Here is a 24,100-nt window from a genome sequence, read left to right as displayed (position 1 = left end):
GCCAGCCACAGTGTGTGCTGGCTGGGTATAGACGCCTGAGGCATCTCTGATTTACCTGCCCTGCCTCTGCTCTTCCACAGTGGCAGCAGATGTACTTTCTTCTACCACACAAATAAGCTTAATCTTTTTATAAAATTTGCAGTTTACTTCCACACTATCACCTCATCATTATTAAATTAATTCTGAATCCAGTGACTGTTAAGATTAGAAATTAGTAGTTTCAACATCCATCCTTTCATTTGCGTTTGTGTGACATCCAGTGGCTGAATGGGTCAATCACAGGCTCCCATTTCTGGTGAAAAGCGTCAGAATTACTCATAACTCCATATAGAACATGAAAGCAGGAAATATATTGCATAATAATGCTAACAGAGCAATTGCTTAATTTTGTTTAAAAAATAAACCGGTGATTAAAGCAGCTTGTTGAAGGAAACACATTGCAAATTTGAACGTAGCCTTAACTCACTGCAGCCTTTAGTGCTCGTTCCCGCTGCTACTGATGTGAACTCATCTCCTCAGTGTTCCCACTGGGCACAGAAAAGTGAATAAACTGTTTATCCCCTGCTCCAAAATGAGTAATCTCTGTTTCCCTGCACTTAACTGTTGACTGCATCATGAGTGTCTGGATTAATCAATTTTGTCAGGAGCACTACTTAAATTAGGAGCCAAATTTTGATTAAACACCTTGATTAGAAATATTAAAAACCCCAAAATATATCGATTATCCAAATTATATTGAATTTGGCTTCTAAAGAATAGTTTAAACGTGAAGATCTAGAACTCCAGTCTCATGTTTGAAATAACTGCCTGAAATTAAAGTAATTCATGGCAATTGTGCAAAGTGTTTTCTTTGCCATCATGATGAAAATGATGTAACAGCAGCACTGCTCTCAACATTTGCTATCCATTTTTTTCCATGTAGGTAATAAATTAGCAACAGGTTATCACAGAGCATTTTCTGCAATTGGTTATTAGAAGTAGCAACTACTAATGCTGAAAAGGAAAATGATGAGAACATAAATCTTTCTCTGTTTTTCTAATCTGCTTTAGGAGATCCATAAACCTTTTTCATAAATCCAGCTAAGTCCTTGTGTACAAGCTTTTTACATAGCAAAAGGAAAATATAAATTTTAAAAATAATAATTTTAATCTCATAAAACTTAACAGAGAAATTAAGCATTGATGTCTAGTGCCTGAAATTCCTTTAAAGTTATGTTTTCAAAATGACTAAATTTCAGGTTTAATATTTATTTCAAGGATATAAAAATATTATTTTGGCAGGAAATTTGTTGTTAAGACTAATATATATTAGACAAACACACACACAAAAGACTATGCAGGCCTGGGTAGTGCATACGAGGCAAATGATACCAGCAGACAGGAAAAGAGCAGCTGTGCACCATTCTTGGACACAAAGTCCTCAGGAGTCACGAGGTTAGCACAGGATCCTTTTTTTTAATGCTTGGTTTTGCTGACTGCAGTCACTTAGTCAACTATAATAATCAGAATAAAAGTCCTCTCCTAAAGTTAGATTAGTTTTATGCTGCTCTATGGCAAGGAAAAGCAAGTCAAATCTCCCAGAATTGTATCTAGAAGAAAATAAAGATCAGATATATGAAAATGCCCTTGCTGAGATCCAGTCCTTTGAGCTGCCTCTTGGAACCACCCTAAGGTATGCTTCTTTTTAATGGTATTATACTCTTCATGATGGATGTGTTCCTTCTATAGCTGCTCTTTCAGTCAGAAAAATGTATTAGAAACTTTTTTTTCCTGACCCTGAAGCCCACAAGAAAGTTGAGTTTAATTTCAATGTGACTGGCCCTCAGTGAAATACAAACCAAGGTCACCTACTCTGCCCTTTCTTTTCACCTGGACAAAGCAATCTGTTTCTGATGGTTGGCTGCAGATTTGTGAAAAAAAAAGAAAGTGCTCTTAAAAATGAAAACAAGGGGAAATGTTCTCTTTTGTGTAGCAGTGTTTTTAGTTTCAAGTAAACAGCTACATTTTTAAAGAATTTACTGCTTCTTAGTCTTAAATTTTTAATAAATACAACTTTTGTTTTAATCACCAAAGACAGAACTACTTAAGGTTTAACTGTTGATATTTCTAAATGTCTGAAGATTTAATTTTTTTTTTAAATTTGTAGCTTATGGAAACTGTTTAATGGTAAAAGTGCAACTGAAAAAATTCCTCAGCATATTTGTCCTTAAAAAAAAGTAATATATATGATTGCAATGTAATTTCTCTAGGTATATTGTCAGTATTTGTAGAAGGGTTTTAAAAATAGCCTGCCTGGCACTGTAGGCATCAGGTTGCAGAAATGATCAGGCTAAAAAAAGAAAATTAAATTCACCCTGAAAAATGTGTCAGCCTATAACTTCAATATTTTGGAGATGGGAAAAAAAGGAATGTGGGAAAATTGTTACTGTATTTGAGTGATTTCTTGAAGGAAATACTACAAGGATTTTTCCAATTTTTTTTTTATTATGCACTTTGTAAGCACTTGTCTACATTCAGAATAGTCCTTGTTGATTTAGTAGGTGAATCAACAATGAATATGATAAAGGCACAAGCACAGACAAGATGTGCACCGTCTTTGGTGCCATTTATTAACTCGTGTACAGGTGTAGTTGCACCAGGGCAGGACAGATGATGAGCTTGATAATAGTAGCTGGAAGGATGCCAAGTGCAATTGTAGACCTTGATGCATTCACATTTGTCAAATGCTGTCAGTTCCTTACTGGAAAAAGTAGCGACACATCACCCTGAAGTTTTACATGCCTGGCCTATTTCTTTACAAGAACTTCCCACTTGTGTGCAGATAACTTTGCCCAGAAAGCAGGTGCATCCTGTCTCCTGAGCATGCAAAACCCAAGGATTAGTTAATCCCTGGCCACAGGCCACAAAGTGTAAAATTTAAACAGAAAATAGGTCATTCCTCCTTCATTGACACACGAAGCTTTGCTGTACAAAGCACTAGGAAACATTATGTCAGTTTCTAGTGAAACACAGCAGGCCACTGCACATAAAGATGCACTTTTTTGTTTTGTCGTGGTTTTGTTCTATTTTTACCCAGACCCCCAAGTTTCTATCACGTAAAGAATGGAAGGAATGAAGACTGACATAACCTGAATGCACAGCCTCCGCCTCAGGGGGTCGGTGCTTCCCTCCCTGCCGGGACGGGCGTGGTCGAATCGAAACAAACAAACGCAATAATAATAATAATAATAATAATAATAATAATAATAATAATAATAATAATAATAATAATAATAATAATAATAGTAGTAGTAGTAGAAGACCACACCATGAACTAGCCGCAAGACCAAAGCAGAACTAGCCCAGTGGAAAAGGTCGCGTTGAGCCCTCTAAGCCGGTCCGTCCGGGACAGGGGCCGCACTTTGCGCGTCCCTTGTTTGTCACAGTGCCCTGAGCGGGTGGCAGCGGCTGGCGCCGGGCAGACGCATCTGCCCGCTGTCTCTGCCGGCCACCAGCGCCCGGAGATGCCACGGGGACGGAGGGGCTTTGCCGGGCCCCCCGGGCATCCCCGGCCTAGCCTGCCCCTGACAAGGGCAGCGAAGCACCGCCGAGCTAGTGCGAGCCCGAAGCGCGCGGCCCGGCGCGACCCGCGGCCCCTCACCTGCCCCTGCCCCAGCCTTCCCCGCCGCCCCGCGCACCGCCGAACCCTCCCCGCCGGCCCCCGCCCGGCTCCGCGGCCGCTCCTCCCCCGGCGCCTCCCGCAGCGGCGCGGGCGCCGGGTCCCTCCCATCCAAGATGGCGGAGAGTCTCCCCGAGCATGATCGGATCCTGCAGGAGATCGAGAGCACCGACACGGCCTGCGTGGGACCCACCCTGAGGTGCGGGGCGCTGGGGCCGTGGCGCCGCCAGCGGGTGAAGGTCCCAGGCCCTGCCCGCCCGCCGGCCCGGGAGCCGCGGCGCGGCCCGGCCGCGGGCAGGGAGCGGGGCTGTCAAGCCGTGCCGGCGCGCTGACAGGGAACGGGGACCGAGTGGAGACGGCGGCCGTGGCCCGGCTGCGGGCTGGCCGCTCCCTAGTGTTGTCTGCCGGGGAAGCAGCCGGGCACAGCCCGGCTCCGGCGGGGCTGGAGTGCGGCCTCGGGACGGGGCCCGGCGCGGGTGGCCGGGCTTGGGGCGCCCGCCGTAACCCAGGGCCGGGCTCTGCTGCCCGCACCTGGACACGAGTCCGCTTCCTGGGTGTGCCGGTACCGCCGGTGCTGTGCTGAGAACGGGGCCGAAACCGTACCGTGGGTGGGTGTTGCAGTGCTCCACTATGCAACCTCTAATGATGCGGTCTGAAACCTACTACCCTGGCCAGTTTCCTTGGAAATGTGACAGTGTTTAGAGCATTTCTGGTGTGCCATGACTGCAGTGGTTTGGTGTTCTGTCTTTTTCCTCCAATTCCACATACTGCCAAATGGCTTAGCCTGCATTTTGAAAACAAAAAAAAAGGTTTTGCATAACCTTTCCTGTTGGAGGCAAATGTGGAAGTACCTTTCACTTAGAGCTGGGGAGATAAGGGCAGGGCCTGTGGAGAGTGAATTGGGTTATAGAGGAAACACAGGGGAAAGAGGAGCTTCATCATGGAGCTTTGCTCATGCTTCTCCGATTAAAGATGTCTGAAAGAAGTAAAAAAAGCATAGGCACTAGCCAGACAGGGGAGAGAGAACTGTGAATTTGAATGTTATCTCTTTGAAAAGATACAGTGAGCCTGTGTGCAGAAAACTGGAAAAGGCAGTTTCTGTGGCAGTGTGCTGCAAAGCAATGAGCATGGTGCTGCTGGCTTTTCCTGCAGTGGGAATGGGGCCTGCTGGAGAGTGTGGACAGGGCTGGGAAAGGATGAACATGGGCTACATGGGTGACAACACAGTCCTGAGAACTGGTGGAAGAGAAGTTTCTGTTGCATGCCAAGTGGGTCATTTTACACATCATAGCAGTTGATTTTGAGGTTAGCTATGTGTTTCTACAGTGGATCCTCCCCAGCTGTGTGGGAGGTCGCAGTCTGGGCATTTGTGTGAGGCTGTGCTAATCAATCCTCTGAGAGCCCCCATGGGGAGTGTGGTGGGCTCATCTAGACATCACACGGTGGCTGCTTGCTGGCTCAGGCTGGTCTTGGAGGTCATCTTGGAGCAAACTGTGCTCTGATCTCCCCTCATGTTCCTGAGGCACAGCTGCTGTTGGGAATACAGTGTGGAGATGCTGAAGCTGAGCATCACAAGGAGCCTCACCTGTGGGAGTCTGTGGGCTTAGGCTGATGGAAAGTAGCTGGGATGCTTTTAGACTTGAGTTGTCCCTGGAGGCAGTTTCACCGTGTTTCACTTAACAAGCCCAGGCAGGTTGAAGCTGATGCCTGCAAAAAAACACAACAAAATATTAAATATAATTGCAGTTTCACCACCATCTTCAGTATAGAGCTTATATCAGAGTAACCTGTAGAAAGGACAAACAGAGTATTAGGCTACACTGATTAGCAGAAGAAGGCATCCACAGGTGTGGAGGGGGAAGGGACCACCATATGAATCTCTTAGCCATATTACGCATTTAAAATGTGCAGATGATTTTATAAATACTAAAATTTAATTTGTTCTTTTTTGCATGTTTCTATCCTATCACTGATTTTCCAGTAATGGAATTTTGCCTTGCTGACTTTCAGGATTTTTAGGGAAAAAAGTGGATGTTGGTCTCATTTAACTCTAGTGTTCAATTGCAAATAAAAAAAATTAGGTGAAAGAGTGGTTACACCTGGCTGAGTGTTTTGAAAGAAGTCCAGCAAACACCGCAGAAGTATGCTTCTACTCCCTAAGAACAGCAGTATTTAAAATCAAAACTTGAGCTGTCTGCTCAGCTGTCTGTTACAATTTGTGAATTGCTGTGTGAAACTGAAAAGTCTGAAATTCACATCAAATTACAAGATCTATTTCAATGAAAGAAGCATAAATGTAAAATGGAGCATTATTTTCTGCATGAGATCTAGGTTTTACTTGCTAAACAATGTGAATCAAAGAAATCAGTTGAGTAATTCTACGTGCAGTTGCATAAGGCTACAACATGAAGTGATCCATTGATTTCCAGTCACAGAAGCTATTGAGGCCAGTTGTCTCATGTAATGACTGAGATTACATTAATTTCATTATGTGAAATGGAATATTTTTGTAATCTCTGGGTTGTAATGCTGGGAGAATATTTATAGCATTGCCACATCAAATAAAGCAAACCAACATACCTACTTAAATAGCAGAACAAAAGAAGGGGCTGGAGGTGAGTGGTTTGGATAAGCAGCATGAGGTAATATGAAATGCTGAAGATTGTAGGATATGCAAGATCTGACTTATCCTTAATTGTTAATATCAAGATGTTAATGTCTTCGTAGTGCATCCATGCTTCACAAAGGAAGTGTACGTTTTTCTATGTAGATTCCATGGAAACACATTTTTGCTGCTGTTTTTCTTCAGTGTTTTTCTTGCTGGTTGGGTATGGCTGTCCCTGCCAGGCTGCTGTTTCCTACCCTGCTACAAGAGTGGCAGTGCTTGTTTTTATGATAAAAAAAATAATAGCATTTCTTGATATATAATGGTCTTGTGTATAATTTACTGGTAAGGAACAACATACACATTGATCCTGTAGGTGATTTTCTACTCTGAGATCTGCCTATAAAGAGGAATGTGAAATGCAGGTCCTTTATAGGAGGAATCAGCATACAGCTAGTGCAATTGGGTTTATTTACTTAGGAGAGTTAGCTCCTAAAGACTGCTCTGCATCTCAAGAGAGGAAGAGATTGTATTGGATTAAATTAATTTTCTTGTTAGATTTTAACTGGATGAATTTATTGATTTAAATTTGCTGCTATTTTACTTGCATCTCTAAATCCAGTAACACATGCTGAATCATTATAAATGAGACCTAAGCCAACATGCCTTTCATTAAATAGGCAGACTGTGTCTATAGCAAGCCAGGATTTTTTTTTTCCGTCAGACTCTGTGAAGCTTTTATCAGCATCTTTTTGGCTTTAATGGCTAACAAAATGAGATTAATGACAAAACTTGTTAAAGGCTCATCACTCTCACCTTTTTATAGAACATGTTATTATCATATAATTCATGTTGAATACATACTTTTGAGCTTCTCTCAGGGAGAGCTATCTCATTTCTAATCTTTAGAAAGGAAGTGGAAGAAGACAAAGAGAAAGAAAGGCAATTGCCATAATCCTCTCAACAACAACAATAGAAAAATCAGAAACTTAACAAAAAACTTAAGGCCCTCACTGAACTCTGTGTTTTAACATTTCTTGAATAGTCAGTTGGACATGCTGTGGTAGCTAGTAAGACAAATTCTTTTCAGAAGAAAATAATTGACCTTATTTGATGGTTAGTTTATGGTTGGTTGAAAAAGGTCAAAGTGAAACTCGACAGAGTAGAAGTTGTTCTGCTAGTGCCCTGTGTACTATAGATACGAGTTTCTTTGAGTCTGTAGTAGTGTGTAGTATTTCAAAGCTTTTTTTTTTTTTAATAGATGAATTAACTCTTAAACTCTAGCTTGGCAAAATATTTCATAAGCATATGGTAGACTTTCTCTAAACACTTTGTCTTGTGAGCTTTGCGTCACTAAGTCTGCAGAGTTCTGTGGTTCCCATACACAGCCTATCAGGGGAGTACCTCCATGCCCACAATCCGTTGACTGAACAAAAACACAAAAGTAAAATTAAATATAAAAACTGTGGGGGATTTGATAATGGAATTCTGTTGCTAAGGTGAAGTTGATAAGGAGCTACTGTGTCTATTGATGTATCTGTCTGTAAGCACAATATACTCTGTAGCTTTAACTGACGATCACAAGCTTGGAAAGTGCTCCTCAAAAGTCAGTGTAAAAATGCTTTTAATTCAATTCTCTCTTCCTGAAATCTGTCATCACGAAGCTGTTGCCTGGTAGACATTAGAGCATCTTGTAGGTTGCTCTGAGTTGTGTTGGCCATGAACCATCTTTGAAGAGTTCTTAGAGAGCCTTCTGTGAAGACATTTCGCTGTCCTGTTGTCTCTGGCTGAAGAAATCACACCCACAAGTACTGTTCAGTTGATGCATTCTGTGTGATGCTGCAGTATGCTGCAGTCACCTTCCACTGATCTAGAACTGCATTGAGCTGGTAAAAGCAGCCCTGAGCTGAGACTGCAAAGTAAAATAATTTCTGTATAGTGCTGCATCTTTCTCATTTAGGTTAAGCAGAGTTTGGAGGTTGGACATCATAAATGAGTTTGGCTGAAGTGTCAAAACAAATTGATAGCTGTTCATTCTGAACTTCTGTCCTTGTGTTGCAGAAAAGCCAAAACTAAAAGCTACACTTTAGTAAGGTATCATTAGAAAAATAAGCAAGACTATTTTGTCCTTTACTGATCATGGTCCTAAGAAAATTCAGAGTTAGAGATACAGAGTGAGAGTCTAATTCTGCTGCTTTTTTACTCTGTTGGGGTACACTTTGCAACTGCAGGTGCTTTGCTCGGACTGGGGTCTGTAATTTGTATTTTGGAGATATTCTTGTGTTCCTTGAGGGGGCCTGTCCAGAGCAAAATGAGCAAAGTGCCTAAATGTTATGTAACTTCAGTTTTACTGAAAGTTGACATTACAGTTACCAGCAGGCATGGTTTAGGTATGTGATTCTGTGTCTTCAGCACAACAGTTAGTAAGCAGTCAGTAGGCAGTATGAATGAAATCTGAAAATGTGGGAAGATTTTACAGCATTAGCACTATTGAAGGCAGGGAAATACTTTTTTTGCCTATGGTCTCTTGGGATTTCTGATGCGGTTATCCAATAACAAACTGTGGTTGCCTTAATTTTTCTCCTGTGGTCTTACTTGTCTGGAAGGATTGTCTAAAGTAATTTTTCTCTGTTTTCATTATTTTGGTTTTGGAGCATGACCCAGCAATTCGCATTTTTGTCTATAGCTTAGTCTTGTTTTAAATATAGAGCAGACATAAGAGTACTCTGAAATCATCAGCCAGTGCTTTAGATGAGAATTTTAATGGTTTGATCATATATTTTGATTTCAAATAGTATGATAATCTTTTACAGAATTGTAAGCTATTGGTTTGAAAATCGGTAGACCCTGTCTTTATTCATGGTCTGTCTTCAAGCCCTTCTCAGTTTTCAAGTTAATGTGTTTCATTCCTGGTTCCCTTTCAGACAGAAGTTACAAAGTAGTCCCAAAGAACTAGAAATTCCTTGTGTGATAGCTGTGGTCTCTTTTGGATCAGGACTGTACTTTCATGTGTACTGTTGTGGTTTAACCCCAGCTAGCAGCCAAGCCCACCTAGCTGCTCATTCACTCCCCCACCTGCAGCATGGAGGAGAGAATCAGAAGCAGAGAAGCTGGAAAACTTGTGGGTTGGGGTAAAAACAGTTTACTGAGGGAAGCAAAGGCTGCACACATAAGCAAAGTAAGGACTGAATTCACTGCATCCCATGGGGGGACAGGTGTTCAGTCATGTCCATGACAGCAGGACCCCGTTGCAAGTAGTGGTTACTCTGGATCACGGAATCACAGACTGCACTAGGTTGGAAAAGACCTTTGAGATCGTTGAGTCATATGATCTAACGCCTCCTCATTTACTAAACCATGGCACTAAGTGCCACATCCAATTTCTGTTTTAAACACATCCAGGGACAGTGACTCCCACATCTCTCTGGACAGACAATTCCGGTGACCAGTCTCCCTTTCAGTGTAGAATTTTTCCTGATCTCTAGCCTGAACTTCCCCTGGTGCAGCTTAAGACTGTGTCCTCTCATTCTGTCAGCTGCTGCCTGGAGAAAGAAACCAACCCCCACCTGACTACAACCACTTTTTAGGGAGTTGTAGAGAGTGATAAGGTCTCTCTCGAGCCTCCTCTTCTCAAGGCTAAACACCCCCAGCTCCCTCAGGGTTTGTGTTCCCAGCCCCTCACCAGCCTCATTGCTCTCCTCTGGATGCACTCAAGTGTCTCAATGTCCTTCCCAAACTGAGGGGCCAGAGCTGGGCACAGCACTCAAGGTGTGGCTTCACCAGTGCCAAGTACAGGGGCAGGATGACCTCCCTGCTCCTGCTGGCCACACTGTTCCTTATACAGGCCAGGATGTCCTTGGCCTTCTTGGCCTCCGGGGCACACTGCTGGCTCGTGTTCACTCGGCTGTCACCAGTATCCCCGGGTCCCTTTCTGCCGGGGCACTGTCCAGCCACTCTGTTCCCAGCCTGTAGTGCTGCAGGGGGTTGTTGTGACAAAATGTCATCACTCTAAATGTCTCCTCCCTTCCTCCTTGTTCCCCCACTTTATGTACTGAGCAGGATGCCATCTGGTCTGGAACAGCCCTTTGGTCAGTTGGGGTCACCTGTCCTGGCTGTGTCTCCCCCCAGCCTCCTCACCAGCGTGGCAGCACAAAAAGGCCTTGGCTCTGTGTGAGCCCTGCTCAGCAATGACAACAACATGTCTGTATTATCAGCCCTGTGTGCAGCACAAATCCAAAACACAGCCCCATACCAGCCACTGTGAAGAAAAATAACTCTACCCCAGCCTAAACCAGCACATATATTTTTGTATCAGTTTATCTTTATTGTAATAGCTAATTTCTGTTTTGTAACTGGATCGTTATGAAGTAAGGAGAACGACCTGCTTGCTGTGAACCAGTGTATCCTAAAAAAATAGAAGATTGCTTGTAGTGTCAGTTGCAGATTTTATTACTTGGTGGTATTTGATGGTATTACAAGTACTTAAGTTGAAAGACAACAGTCACATGAAGCAACTATGTGATGTATATTGCTATGAAGGAGCAATTTTTTTATTGCTAGTCCATTATGTAGAGTCAAAAGGGCATATGAAGAGTGTGCTATAGACTGAGTAATCTAGCATACAGCAGCAGAACTGCAGTTCTGACTTTTCTGTAGCCTGGTCAAATTTGCCATTGGTAGCAAAAGTGTTTTATAGGGAATCACTTGCATTGCTGCAAGTTTCAACAAATTACTTGTAAAGATTTTATAAAGCCTGAAACTGTTCGCAGGTGATCATATCTGCACTGCATTTTCTTCTTGTTTTGAAAAAAATCTTTAGGTTCAATGCTGATTAAGTTATGATGATGATTAAGTTTGTCATGAAATATGTGTCTGCAAATCAGGTTATCTTGATCTTTTAACTGTTCACACAGCAGCTTCTGACTCAGTTCTTGCAGTGTTTTCCAAATGGGCAACTGCCAAGTGAAGCTTTAACCTAGCTAGTAACCTGTGTGAATTGTTCTGAAACAGTTCTCTCCAATTTCACAGGCATTGCCAAAGAGCTTGAAATTCTCCCAGTGTTTAGGAAACAAATTTCAAAATACATTAAAGCTTTTAAAATAGGGGAAGCATCTGATACATTATCATCAGAATAGTGATGATACTTAATAGGTGTTTCACACAGTTTGTGTCATTTAAATTCAGCTTTCTCTTCATATGAACAGCTTATGCTTGTGCACTCTTACATCAGTTAAATTCAAAAAAGCCAGTTCTTATTCCTGTCATCTCTTCATTGACTTGTTTGTCAAGCTGTCTTTATTCAGTGACTGGTGACCCAGATTTTGGACCTGCCATGTGCATAATTTTACATCTTTCTCAAATGCCAGTCACACGGGTGCTTACTTCCTTGTGGATTTTTTGGGAAAGCCAACACCATAGCCTGTGCTCCAGCTGTCTTTGTGTAATTCAAAAATACAGTCATAGCTTTGCATCAGCATCAGGTAATCACATGAGATTTTATCTTTCTGAAGGGCTTGCTGTGGCTGGTCTTCCTGGCTATTTTCTGGTGATGTTTGGAATGCCCAAACCTAATCCCTGTCACCACAGAGCTTGGTATAACAATAACAGTTCAATTTGAGGCTCAGCTTGATGAAGTATTTTCAACAATGCTTCCCTTCCTCATCTTGTACATGTCTAGTACAGAACTATCTGTACTCCTGAAAAACTGGGTCCTTCCTGTGCAGGAAGGAGTTAATGATCTCTCCTGGAGCCTGGCTGAAGCCCTTCCCGTCCCTCAACCTTTGCCAGTAATAGCAAACTAGTAGGGAACTTAATCACTGACAGAGGTATTAAGAAGGAAGGAAACAGATTTTAGAGTGCATCAGCCTTGATGGAAAGCCGTGGGATTGGACAGAGAAGACCTAAAAGACACTGGGGATTTTTTTTTTAATATAGCATGAGAAAAGTGTTCAGTTCTAATACTGTGAGTGGGATTTTCACTGTGTCTCAGGGAAAGTAATTTGCTTGCAAAATTGCAGTGAGTGTAACTTGCAATCCTCCCGGGAATCAGAGTAATACAAAATTAATAAAGCATATACTGTCATATGTGTACCTGGGGGATACTTTTGAGACATTTCAGCTTCAAAAGGAAATGTTTAACCTATCGAGTTTTGGGACTTTCACAGTTTGCACACTTCCTTAGGCATAGAGTGGCTTTGAAGGATTTCTACCCCGTTTTGTTCATAGAAGCAATGTTTTCTTACAAGTTTTGTTTTCAGTTAATTTCAATATAAATGTAACATAGCAGATACTGTTTTATACAGTATATTTGTTCTGGTATGTTTCATAAACTTAGGAAGCTGCAAAGAAATGAACAGATTTTCTTAGTTTGTTCATCAAGCAGGTAGAGAACTGGAGTTAGTCAGTTGCATCGACACTCTTAGTGGCTTCCTAACTGAGAGAAGCACTGGGTTTCAGTTCAGCTTCTGAATTGAAAACAGACTTTTTTTAGAAGTCATGTTTTACTTTCTTCAGCAGTCCTGGGAGATATGCAAAGATTATACAGCACAGGCTGTTGTTTTACATGAATTAAATACATGATGATTTTTTATGTATGGGCTATGTGAGCTCATAGAGTTAACAAAAATGAATAATATAAAATCATTGTAAAATACATGCTTTGGTTGTGTGTTTGCAGAGGAGTGTGATGCAAGAAAAGATTGTCTGGTTTGATCTGTATTGAATAGAATCATTCTTAATCCAGTTGGTTTTGAAATGTCTTAATTACTGGATATTTTATTTTATCTGAAACTTCTTAAATTTCTGAAATAATGTATTTACATCTGTGTAGTGCTGATATTCAAAGCCTATGGAAATAAGTAACCTACACATTTCTGACATTAAATATTCTGTTCTATTTAGTATGTCCTGGGAACAGACATATGAGGTTGTTGAAATGTGAAATTTATTTTCTTCCAAAAAAATTGGTATTTATCTCAAAGATTATGTCTTAAGTGCTCTTGATAAAGTTGACAGATTAGCTAGAGGTTGTAATAGAGGCCTAATTATTTCTTGTACTAGAAATCTCATCAAATTTTTTAAAAGAACTTAGAAGTTCACAATTTGGTTTACAGATAAATCCATTGCTCCTAAAATATAACAATTTATGTAACAAACTGTCTCTGGAAATATTAAAGGAAGATAAAAATATTGCTATATAGACTTCACTTTCCTGCTTTATATTCTATGAAATAACATAGGTTCCAACTCCATCCACTTGTATCCATTTAGGTATAAGAAACAGATGGCCCAACTTGGCACTTCATTCCCTGGTTGGTGATAGCCAGTACCAAAGCGAGCGAAGCTGCCGTTTCCTTTGCTGCCTTTTAATCTACTATTACAACACAAAATTAGGAAAAAAACGTGGTAGCACAGCACTTGTTTTTCAGTTTCTTACTTCATACATCAGTAAGTCGCACAAAGGCTCAGCAGGAAGAGGCATCTCCTTGGTCAGCAGTGTAAAAACAGGAAGGAGGAAGTCTATTGCAAATCTGGGTGTACTGATTATCAGCGGTGCTTCTCTGCAGAGGATGTCCATTAACAGCCAGCAGCGTGATCCACTGCTTATCCAGCATGAACAATGAGTGCTCTAGTGCTGCTACTACAGGCTAAGGACCCTGCTTATAGGAAGTAATGCTAACTAACAAACTGTGCTCGGCCCTTTCCTGCTCATAGAAACAGGATACTATTAGTGAGAACAATTGACAGAAATTGCACATCCAGGAAAACCAGGCAAGCAAAGCATAACAGCTGAACTAAGATTAATAAAATCTTTTCTCTGAATAGGCCATAGATGAGTTCTGTGTTGTTCTGGCATGTAATGTGAGCTTTTAAATAGAGTGGTGAGATGTAATTATGAGTAAGAATGGTAGAACTGGAACATAGGTAGCATCTGGCACTGAAAGGCTGCTTAGGTTTTAAGAAATGTGCTTATTACCATAACTGCAATTGAATTACAGGAAACACCTGGACATTATTTTATAAAGCTTTTTAGGGTGTATGCAGCCACCTATATGAAATTAGTCCATGGAAAAATCCCTACAAAGTTTGCAGCTTGTGTAAACAGAAAATATCTTTGTATATTGTAGGACAAAGGAAGTTTCTGCAGTGTTTCCTGTGAAATTGCAGCTTTTGTGGAGTGTGTGATACTGTATCATGGTTAGGGATGCCGTGGTTATAGTCACAGTGTGACAGGGCTCTTTTAAGGGCAGAATCTTAATTTGCAATGTCAGTGTTCTCTGCTTGCACTGATCCCACTGAAGTCATCATGCATATTTTAATTATAAATATTACTTTGTTTTTGAATTTTATTTAGTATAGCTTGGTGTTTCATTTTGGGATTTTATTTAGATGAAAGGGAAAGCAGGGGGAACATCTAGTAGGTTACTTCTTGCAATGTGTGTATGGGAAATAGTTGGGAGCATCTCTAGCATCAGGACAAAATTCGCGTTGGTAGCGAGACGAATTCTAAAAACATGATTATCCATAAGCACAGTTTCTTCATTTGAGAAGAATTGGTATATTTGTGTGTGTGTTTTGTTGAAAGTATTACTTTGAAAAATTGAATAAAAAAGTGCATGTTTGGGGGGATTTTTTTTATGGGGGATTTTTTTTTTCATTTAATTGATCAAAGTAATTAGTAATTTTTTTCCCCCATGATGCTTAATTTGAAGCTCTACGAATGAATCTTTTTCTCTTGCTTCTGTTGAAGGTCAGAAGTTGCATGGTCAGACTTACATTCCATGTCAAGCTCATGCAGCTGTTGTACAGATAGGTGTAATTCCTGTCATTGTCACAGCATTCGTGGAGCTGTAACTGATAGGCACTTACTGAGTGGTTATCAGTATCCTGAAAAGAATGTGTACATACAGTTTTTAATTGCTTCATGTGTCTTGTGCAATCAGGAAATGAGAGACTTTGTGGCAATATAGGCAGGGGTGGGGAAACCTACAGTTCATCCTAGAAATGGGACAGAACACGGTGGTTTGGGGGAGGTGTGAAAATGGTGAGAGGTGGCAAGTCATTAATAAAGAGTTTCTTTGTCCTGTAGAAAGATTACTGGGTTGGGTTTTTTTCTGACACTTTTTTTGGGTATTTTAAAATACGTGATCTGTTTTAAAAGTCTCTGCTGCTGCTAGAACCTCTCATAAATGATTACTAGAAGAATTGTTCTCTCAAAAAGTTTACAGTAATGCTCCATAAGCTCAGATTTGTCTTTCCTGAATATAGATTGCAATTAAAAGTTGAATCATTGCCCATTTAAAAGAACACACAAAACAATCCCAAAACCTTTAAGAAATACTATTTTTTAAAAAACTCCAATAGGATTTGTTAAATATTACTTTTTTCTTTATTTAGTAGACTGTTCTAGTAATGATTTTTAAGTGGTTCAAGTTAATTTTTTTTTTTTTGCCTGAAGCCCGAGTTCCTGAGCGGTTTTCCCCTTTCAAAAGTTACAGCTATTGCTATAGATATGAGACAAAATTACTTTAGTTGCAATTCTGATTATTCTTGAAATCTATTTTTCTATGCTAAAACAAGAAGGCTACAGTAGAAGTTGTACTTAGGTCTAGTTATTGTAATTTTCTGGTCTAGAGGCCATAGATGTGGAGCTAGACTGGAGATGAAGAGGGGAAAGAAGATTTGGCGTATTTGCTGAACTTTCCAAAAGTTATTTTGGGCTCCTCTCCTTTTACAGTTCATAGTCTATATGCACATCCATTGCCTGCCCTTCCAGCAGTCCAGTCAATGCATTAAATTAATTTTCTTGGACTTATATGATTTTTATTTTGTCCTTCTAACTTTTTATTTTCCTCCTCGTTGGTGAAATTCTCATCCTCTTTTACTCCCACCTACTCTCAGGCATTTAAGGACATATATCCTGATTGCGTGCACAGAAATATTTGTGTGAAATTATAGCAGAAATATATTTTTGAAGTGAGCCTGTAACCGTTTGTGAAGACATTTAAGATGCTCACATAGAGTGATAATGTATAGAGTTGTCATTATGGAATAAATAGATGATTTCAGGATAATTTATTTTGAAAATTAATTTTTTTTGAAGGGTTGTGTGGAATTCTTGGCATGTTAAGTTTTAGTTCTCTGGAGATTTTTTGATTACTTAACCGTTGGTATTTTTGTGCGTAGGATGGTGCCCTCTGCTGCTTCTGTATATTTTTGCATGTAAACACAAAAAGTCGTCAATAAGACCTATTAAATACACATTTTTCATATTGTGTTTCAGTTTTGAAAGTAAAAGTTTTAGGGAAATTTTTCACAGTATAAAGTAAACTAATTTTGTTGTTTTCAATTGGAGAATGGTTGCATATCTGCAAATCTTCCTTCATCATTTCTTGAGACCTGAATTCAAATCTGTTTATGCTTGTCATTCTCCCTTCAGCCTACGTGGTAAGAAAGATCAAGGTAAAAATATCCCCATTGCAATAAAATGTATCCAGTGAACTCAGACACTTTCCTCCTTTAGGTCACTCTCTGACTCCTCCTAGTTTATTTTTTTGCCTTTTTCAAGCACTTTGTACACTATCTTCTTTTTACCTAGACTGGCATTAATATGACTCATCCAATTGTTGGAATGAGTCAAAAAACAAAAGTCTCAGTTTATATACAAGTTCTGGGAATATAGACAGATATCTGCTACACATTACCAAGAAAGTTGCTCAGCTCTGCTTCTGCCCTTCATGGGTTCCCTCCTTGCCCTGTCAGTTAGGAGAGAAATCAGTACCTGATTGCTGTACTGGTGGCTAAGTAGCCACTCAAGTGAAAGCTTTCTCATTCCAGATTGAAAATTGATAACGTTGTGTTGGTTTGGGGTTTTTGGGTGCCAAAAACAAATATAAAGTTCTGTCTCCAACATTAGTGATTTCCTCCTTTTTTTAAATCCAGTCTGAAGACTCATACCAAGAAAAAAACTTTCCTGTCAAAGTTTCATGGTATGAATCAACCACTAGTAGTCTATAGTTGTGCAGATCAGAGGTTGAAAGAAGTTTTAATAAAAACTGGTAACGTCTTTCAGTTTGACACAGTTCACATTTGTGCTGTATTTCAGACCATCAGCATCCACTTCAGGGGCCCATAAAGCTGAAGAGGATCCTTGGGACTCTTCATTCAGAGGTGTAGAAATGCAAACAAAAACTGTAAGAACTGTGTATTACATACATAAAAATTCCTTTGGTATCCTAGCCACATTTGCCCCTTTTTATGACACTTCCTGCTGCTGCATGTGAGGCAATTTACAGCGAGAGAGAGATTTTTAGGGTATTTGTCATCTCCTGAGGAAATGGAGTTGGAAGGGTTACTCCTTCCTCACTTACTTTCCAATGGAACTCTGTGTGTGTTGGAAATTCAGTTACTTTTGTCTTGTAATTTTAAAGAATTGTCTCTAAGATGCTTTTAGGATTTCATGTCTCTCCAAGATACTGCAGTATTGGTGATTTGTCTGCCTGATAATTTAGCTCTCAAAAGTGGAGAATTGTTATCAGCATCTTTTGCAGTGTCTGTTGAAATGTACCCTTTAAGATAATTATTAAGAGGTAGCAATTAATTTATTTAGATAGCTGTAGGTAGTCTTTGAAATAAGTGTATGTATGGAAAATGAGCTTCAGCATCAGAAGTAAACTATGATGTGTGATGTTTCCTAACAGGTAAATCAGGTGTGTATTGTCTCAGTTATGTTTGCAGATTTGAGAAAAAGCCTAATTTCTATCCATGGCCAAAGATGGCCTGGCTCTCCAGTGTGCACTTCCATTTTCAAAAAGGGTGGTGTTTTAAGCCAGACATTGTTCTGAAGCCCCTGGAACTGCATGTGTGAAATGTCCTCAGAGGACAGTGTCCTAAGGGAGTCAATGAACCTGTTTATTCATCTTCTTCTCACCTAGATGAGAAAGTTGGGGTATGAAGTGTGAATTTTTTTAAAAGACACTGATGATTTATTTCTATAATGGCAAGCAGTTCTGTCTCAGGGGTTTTTTCACTCATGTGCTGACGAGCGTTGATTTGTTGTTCCCACAAGATGGAGCTGTTTACATACATAATTAACATGGAATTTATACACTAGTGCATTTTAGGAGGTCTGTCAAAATACTGGTTTAAATCACAGGTCACGATTTTATTAGTATCCTTACAGAAAAGGGTGCAATGTACAATACAAAACAGTAACTACTATTTTAAGATGGTAGGGTAATCTTGTGATTAAGGTATTGGGAGCTACACAGCATTGCTTTCTTCCCCCTTATTTTGAACATTTCTTCTGTGTATTATTTTCAATTAAATATTGTGATAAAACCCATAACATTAAAAACCAGTACTTTATTATAATTAAATTTAAGCATAAGCAGCCTTAATATTGAGGAAAACATAATCAATACATATTTTTATAACAGTGGAAACTGTATTGCCTATACTACATTGTATGTACTTCCAGAACTTCTGGCTTCTGTGTTTTCTGGAATTGTTGATACCATTTTAAAGAGAAATCTTCTGATTGCAAAGGATTTCCTTCTGTCAGTATTGTAAGAATATGTCTGAAAGTCTTGGGACACATATGAAATGGATAAAAAGTTATCAAGGCAGCAATTGGATACCCCCAAATCATTAGGCAATAACTAAGTCCAAAACCACAGTGCATTGCTACCATCAAAGAAAGTTTGGTGGTACAAACTCAAGTACGGTGTTCCTCTTGTGCCATCTTTTTGTAGTCTCATTCTCATTTTAGTTATATTTTCTTTACTGAGTTTTACTGTTGTTTTCGTTTATGCTTACATGACACAATTTACAGTTTGGGCACATGGTGATAGATGGAAGATAGAAGATAGGTAGATAGATGGATGTCCCCTGTCTTTGTGATAATGATGCTCCTTTCTCATTTCTCTTTGAGAACACTGGAGGGAGACCTAAATTTGGAGGCTTCTTTTACCTTTAAAAGGCTAAACAAGCAGTAATAAATTGAACTTTTTCTGTGAAGGTGGTTTTTTTTGGTTTTTTTTTTTTTTTTTAGTTTTGCTGTTTTTCTTTAGGATACTGTGCAGTATAGGTAGTGAGTCCAACCCAATTTGAGGAGGCTCATGCTTGCCATATCTGTGAAGACACTTTGATGCATCTGGTCCTCCTGATCTTTTTTTCTTCTCCAAGAACTCTGAAGACAGTTGGATTCCCCTCTGTGTCCACCCCGTAGCTTCCAGCATCTCTGATCCTTTTCTTAATGGAGGAGCACTCACATAGCTGTAATGTTTATTTTGGAATGCTACCACATCAGTCACTGAACCTTTTCCTTTCCCCATTTCTGTACAGGTGACAGTACTATCTGTGCCTGTCCCTGTGTATTCTCATGCAGAACATCAGGCTGCCTAATGAGGCCTCACTCAGTGCCCACTGTGTCCTGCACCTTTCTTTCCTCCTGGGTCAGGATGCTGCTTCTCCCAGCCTGCCCTGAACCAGGGCAGCCTGCCCAGAACCCCGGGTTCTGGATTCTGCATGTGGGTATTTCCCCTGGTGATGCAGGTCACTTAGGGCCATCCACCCCAGCCTCTTAAAGCTCAGTCATCCTGGGCAGCCTGGAGGGAGCCTCAGGAGGAGACACTTATGGGCACACATTTGCTCCTTCCAGCCGTCATTTCAAACTGTGGTGGGAGAAACAGTGAGGGGTAGACTTTATGGGTGAGCAATCTTATTTTTCCTCTCATGCACTTTGAGGAAAGAACCTGCTTTCAGTACCATAGCCTTATTTTCCTATCATAAGCAAAAGGGGGTATTCTTGAAAAAATTTATTCAATAGATTTTTCCCCTGAAAAAGTATCTGTAACAAGCAGAATATAAGGAGTTGACTTTCTTCCTGCAACATGTAGGACAGCATATTGCCTTTCTTCTGTCACTTAAGTTCAGTTGCTTCTCTGAATATATTGTACAAGGTCAAAAGGAACTCCAAAAGTATAAAGAATCATATTACAAGAGTCTTTTCAATCTCTTCTGCATCCTTATCTTCATTGAAAGGTCATGTTCCTGTCAGACACTCAGCTATAGGTTTGTTGTGCTGATGATGAGCTCAGATCTCAGCAAAGTCCAGATATCTGGGTAGAAAAGAGAATCTTGAAGAATATGGAAAACCACACTTCTCCAAGAAGGCTAGGAGGGAAGTAGTTTCTTACTACTTAAAGGTTTTAGAGGCTTTGACTCGTGGTTACCTGGGTCTTAAACTTAAAACTGTGCTTCTGCAGCTAACGCTGAAACACTTGGAATTTCAGCCTTTTCTTTTCCTCATGTTAATTTTTTTTTTTTTCTTAATCAACTTCTCCTTGTAAATATCTTGAGAAAACTTAATAAATGTTAAAGGAAATTAGAGGCTAAAAAAGCAATTGAAAGATTTTTTTTTAACACTTGGAGTTTGCAGTACAGGTGTGTTTCTATATGTATGACTAGATCATCCTCATATTGCTGCTCTCATTCTATGTGAGAAGCTACTTCAAAACTACCAGTCTTTTCTGTTGTTGCTGTATCAAATTATTAATCAATTTTTGGAACTGTCTGTACCTTGCCTTTGTTGGGAGACTCCATACCTTTGATTTTGGTACAGTTCTATGTAAAACCTCTTCTCTTGCTTACTCTGCCAAAGTCTAACGCTTTAAATTGCCCTCCGCCTCCTTTGCTCCCTCTCATGCTCAAACATTTTTCCATGCAGATTTCTGTTTCTGATGCTGCAGTAATTTCTCCCAAGTCATGTTTCCTGCTGGAGTTTTCTAAGTGAACTATTGAGAATTAGTAAAGTAATCCAGAAGACCTGATTCTAGCCCTTCCTGACAGGTGCTGTGGAGGGGGCAGCCTTAGGTGTGTGCATGTCATGGCTTTGCCTTGGGAGCTGTTGGGCACGGGCGGGCAGGGACGGAGCCTTGGGGGTTCCTTTGCCAGGGTCCGGTCATTCCGGCTGGAGGCATCCGAGCCTGGTTTAGTTGGATAACTCTGCTGTTAGGAATACCAGGAAAGCAAATTTGTATGTTTGCACTTCTTTATATTTAGCAAAGAGTGGAATTTGATGGAAAAGTGATCCATGCTATTTGAGATGGTTGGAGAAACTGATTCTTTTGTACCCATATTTGAGCATTAGGGCATAAATAACAGACCAGTGAGGCTCAGGTCAACCATGATGTAACTGGTTAAGCACCTGGATTAATGCCATAAGGGCTGGGTTTTGCGCCATCAGTTCTCAGTTTTGTGCCATCTTCTCTTCAATACTGATTTTGATGGAGTGGATCCACCAAAGGATGCCACTAACATAAAGTTTGTTTGCTTTTATTTTCTTGTTAAGAGAGATAGGTTTCAATAAAGATGGTTGCATACATGCTATTTTCATCTGGGGATAAAAGTAAACATTTTTTTTCTTATTTGTATTTAATAGGTCTGTATATGATGACCAACCAAATGCACATCAGAAGTTTATGGAAAAACTTGATGCCTGCATACGTAACCATGACAGGGAGATAGAAAAGATGTGCAATTTTCACCATCAGGGCTTTGTGGATGCTATTACAGAACTTCTTAAAGTTAGGGCTGATGCAGAAAAACTGAAGGTAAGGAACAAGTTTTTCAGAGTTTCATATATCACTGTCTTTGAATCTAAAAGAAATAACTGGACTCTTCTACTGAATATTAATTTAGTGTTTATCACATGCACTCTGATGTTTGCAGCAATTTTTTACAAGTGAATTGAACAGGATTTGTGATTAGAGCCATGTTGCTTGATACATTAATTTATATTTACAAAGTTGAATATTTTATTAGATCTCATTTTGATTTTGTTTAATGTGTGTTTTCAGAAAATGCTACCAAATTATTTTGCCTTTTTTTAAAGGCTTTCTCAGAAGGTGAGGGACAGCAAATACTAAACACAATATTTCTTAAATAGGTCTTTTCCTAGTCATGTTTTATGTGTAAGACCTTAGAAGAATTGAAAGTCCGTATTAGAAAACTAAAAATACCACAATTATGTGTGGAAAAAACCCCTGTTATTTACATTGTAATGAGCAGGAGAGTAGTTAATGTTAGCAGTTTTCATGAGATATGAGAACCAAGATTTCCTCACAGGTCAGAATGCAGAATAGTGAATTATGAGATCCGTCCCTTTTAGCTCTCCTTACACTTTTGAGAGCAAAATATGCACACCAGACAGAATGAGCATAGTTCATCAGAGGTTATGATTAGAAGACCATTATATAAAGGATATTCAGATAACAAGAGACCAAATACAGCATCAATGAGGTCATTGAGCATCTTTGTTCAGAAATTAATGAGATTTTTAATAAACTAGAATGTGCTTCCTTATTATGATGACCTAATGAGTCACTTACTATGTGGGAAAATCTGAGGTTGAGCTTTGCCTGCACCTGCAGCATTAAAATGTTGCTGTGGTTTGGAGATTTCCACGTTTGATGTTAATCAACCACCCAGTGTTTGCATTCAGCAAAGTATGAATGTTTAATTACCATAAAATGCAATCACCATTTCTTACAGACAATGAATAGCCCATAGAGCTCATTGAGGTTATCAAAAAGGGACCAGTGGTCAATTGGGTCAATGATTTGAATTGTTTGACAGACCTACAGAAACAAGGAAAGTTCAAAAATCCCAAGTAAATTTGAGAAGTTTGCCACAGAATCTGTTAGAAAGAACTGTCATAAGTAATTGAATTTAACAAAAGCCCTTTGCGATCAAAAGTTCAAGTTCAAGCTGTAGAGTTAATTTGAATTTGCATTTCTTTGTTCTAAGTTTCTCAGGAAGCATGATCTGATTACAAGGGTGAGCAGTCACATCAGGGCAATATATGCATATTTGTCTAACAAAGGTGAAATTATTTTTAAGGTCCAAGTTACTGATACCAACCGAAGGCTTCAGGATGCTGGGAAAGAGGTGAGAAAATGATGCTTCCTATATGAACATTACAAATATTTGTATCAAAATAAATTTATTTGCATAATTTAAGTGTGGTTTTCTTTCCTTTTTTTAAAAAAAACCCTTTAAGGTCATAGCCCAAACAGAGGAAATCATCCGATGTAGAGTTCAACAGCGGAATATTACAACAGTTGTGGAAAAACTACAGTTGTGTCTTCCAGGTGAGTGACCTACAGTGAAATATGATGGCAAATTAAATAAAGTAAGTCACAATAGCCAAAAGGAGGAGTCTTCTATTTTTTCCAAGTTCTGGTCCTGTAATGTACAGTTTAATGAAAAAATTAACAGGTTTTTAAAAGATGTCAACATGAAGGTTCCATGTCTTTTGCAATATTTGACACAGAGCAATTGCGACAATGTCAGAAGACAGTGAGACATTTAAATGGTGCAAACCATGTAGCCATGTACAGCTTTGAATGAACTAATATTTTTAATGTGGTAAACAATTAATTTGTTGCTTGAGAGGGTGGGTTTTAGTGTTTGAATACTGGGGAAAATACTAATGATGCTCTTTCAACATTGTATTTTTAGCTCTGTGTCACTACAGGTGTTTTGAAATAAACAAAAGGGCTCTAAATGTTGTTTCAGGAAGGTAATATTGTAGGATTGCTCCATAAGGGTTTTATCCTGTTTGTCATATTGGTGTAAAGCAGATTTGAGAATTTTTCTTTGTGCAGTCTTCTTGTTGACATGTTCTGAGTACAGTAGGTGGTACTGTTGCCTTTTTATGGAGATGGGCCATGGACTGGTAATGCAGATCAGGTTGTGGCATGTAGTAAGTGAATGAATATGCTTGATATGTATAGTGTTGACTGTTTTGTTAATGTTAATTCTTTTTAATTTAA

General features: G+C 39.6%; 1 protein-coding gene across 7 annotated transcripts in view; it reads left to right on the top strand.

Annotated features, from left to right (window-relative positions):
• Positions 1–1,469: 1,469 nt before the first annotated feature.
• EXOC6 (exocyst complex component 6) overlaps positions 1,470–24,100 on the top strand; it is an 86,971-nt gene continuing 64,340 nt past the window's right edge. For 2 of the 7 annotated variants that reach the window (XM_039708830.1, XM_039708827.1), the window contains exons 1-4: positions 1,471–1,672; positions 21,706–21,877; positions 23,166–23,213; positions 23,326–23,416. In XM_039708830.1, coding sequence (XP_039564764.1) covers positions 1,551–1,672; positions 21,706–21,877; positions 23,166–23,213; positions 23,326–23,416 — 433 coding nt within the window. In that variant the 5' untranslated portion in view covers positions 1,471–1,550. Of the gene's footprint in view, positions 1,673–3,286; positions 3,858–21,705; positions 21,878–23,165; positions 23,214–23,325; positions 23,417–24,100 lie in introns of those variants that run through there. The other 5 variants (XM_039708828.1, XM_039708826.1, XM_039708833.1 and 2 more) reach the window with 4 other exon arrangements.

The sequence above is a fragment of the Passer montanus genome, unplaced genomic scaffold (genome assembly GCF_014805655.1).
Source record: "Passer montanus isolate IOZ18808 unplaced genomic scaffold, ASM1480565v1 scaffold21, whole genome shotgun sequence".
NCBI classification, from domain to species: domain Eukaryota; kingdom Metazoa; phylum Chordata; class Aves; order Passeriformes; family Passeridae; genus Passer; species Passer montanus.
This window is presented reverse-complemented; position numbering and strand designations above follow the sequence as displayed.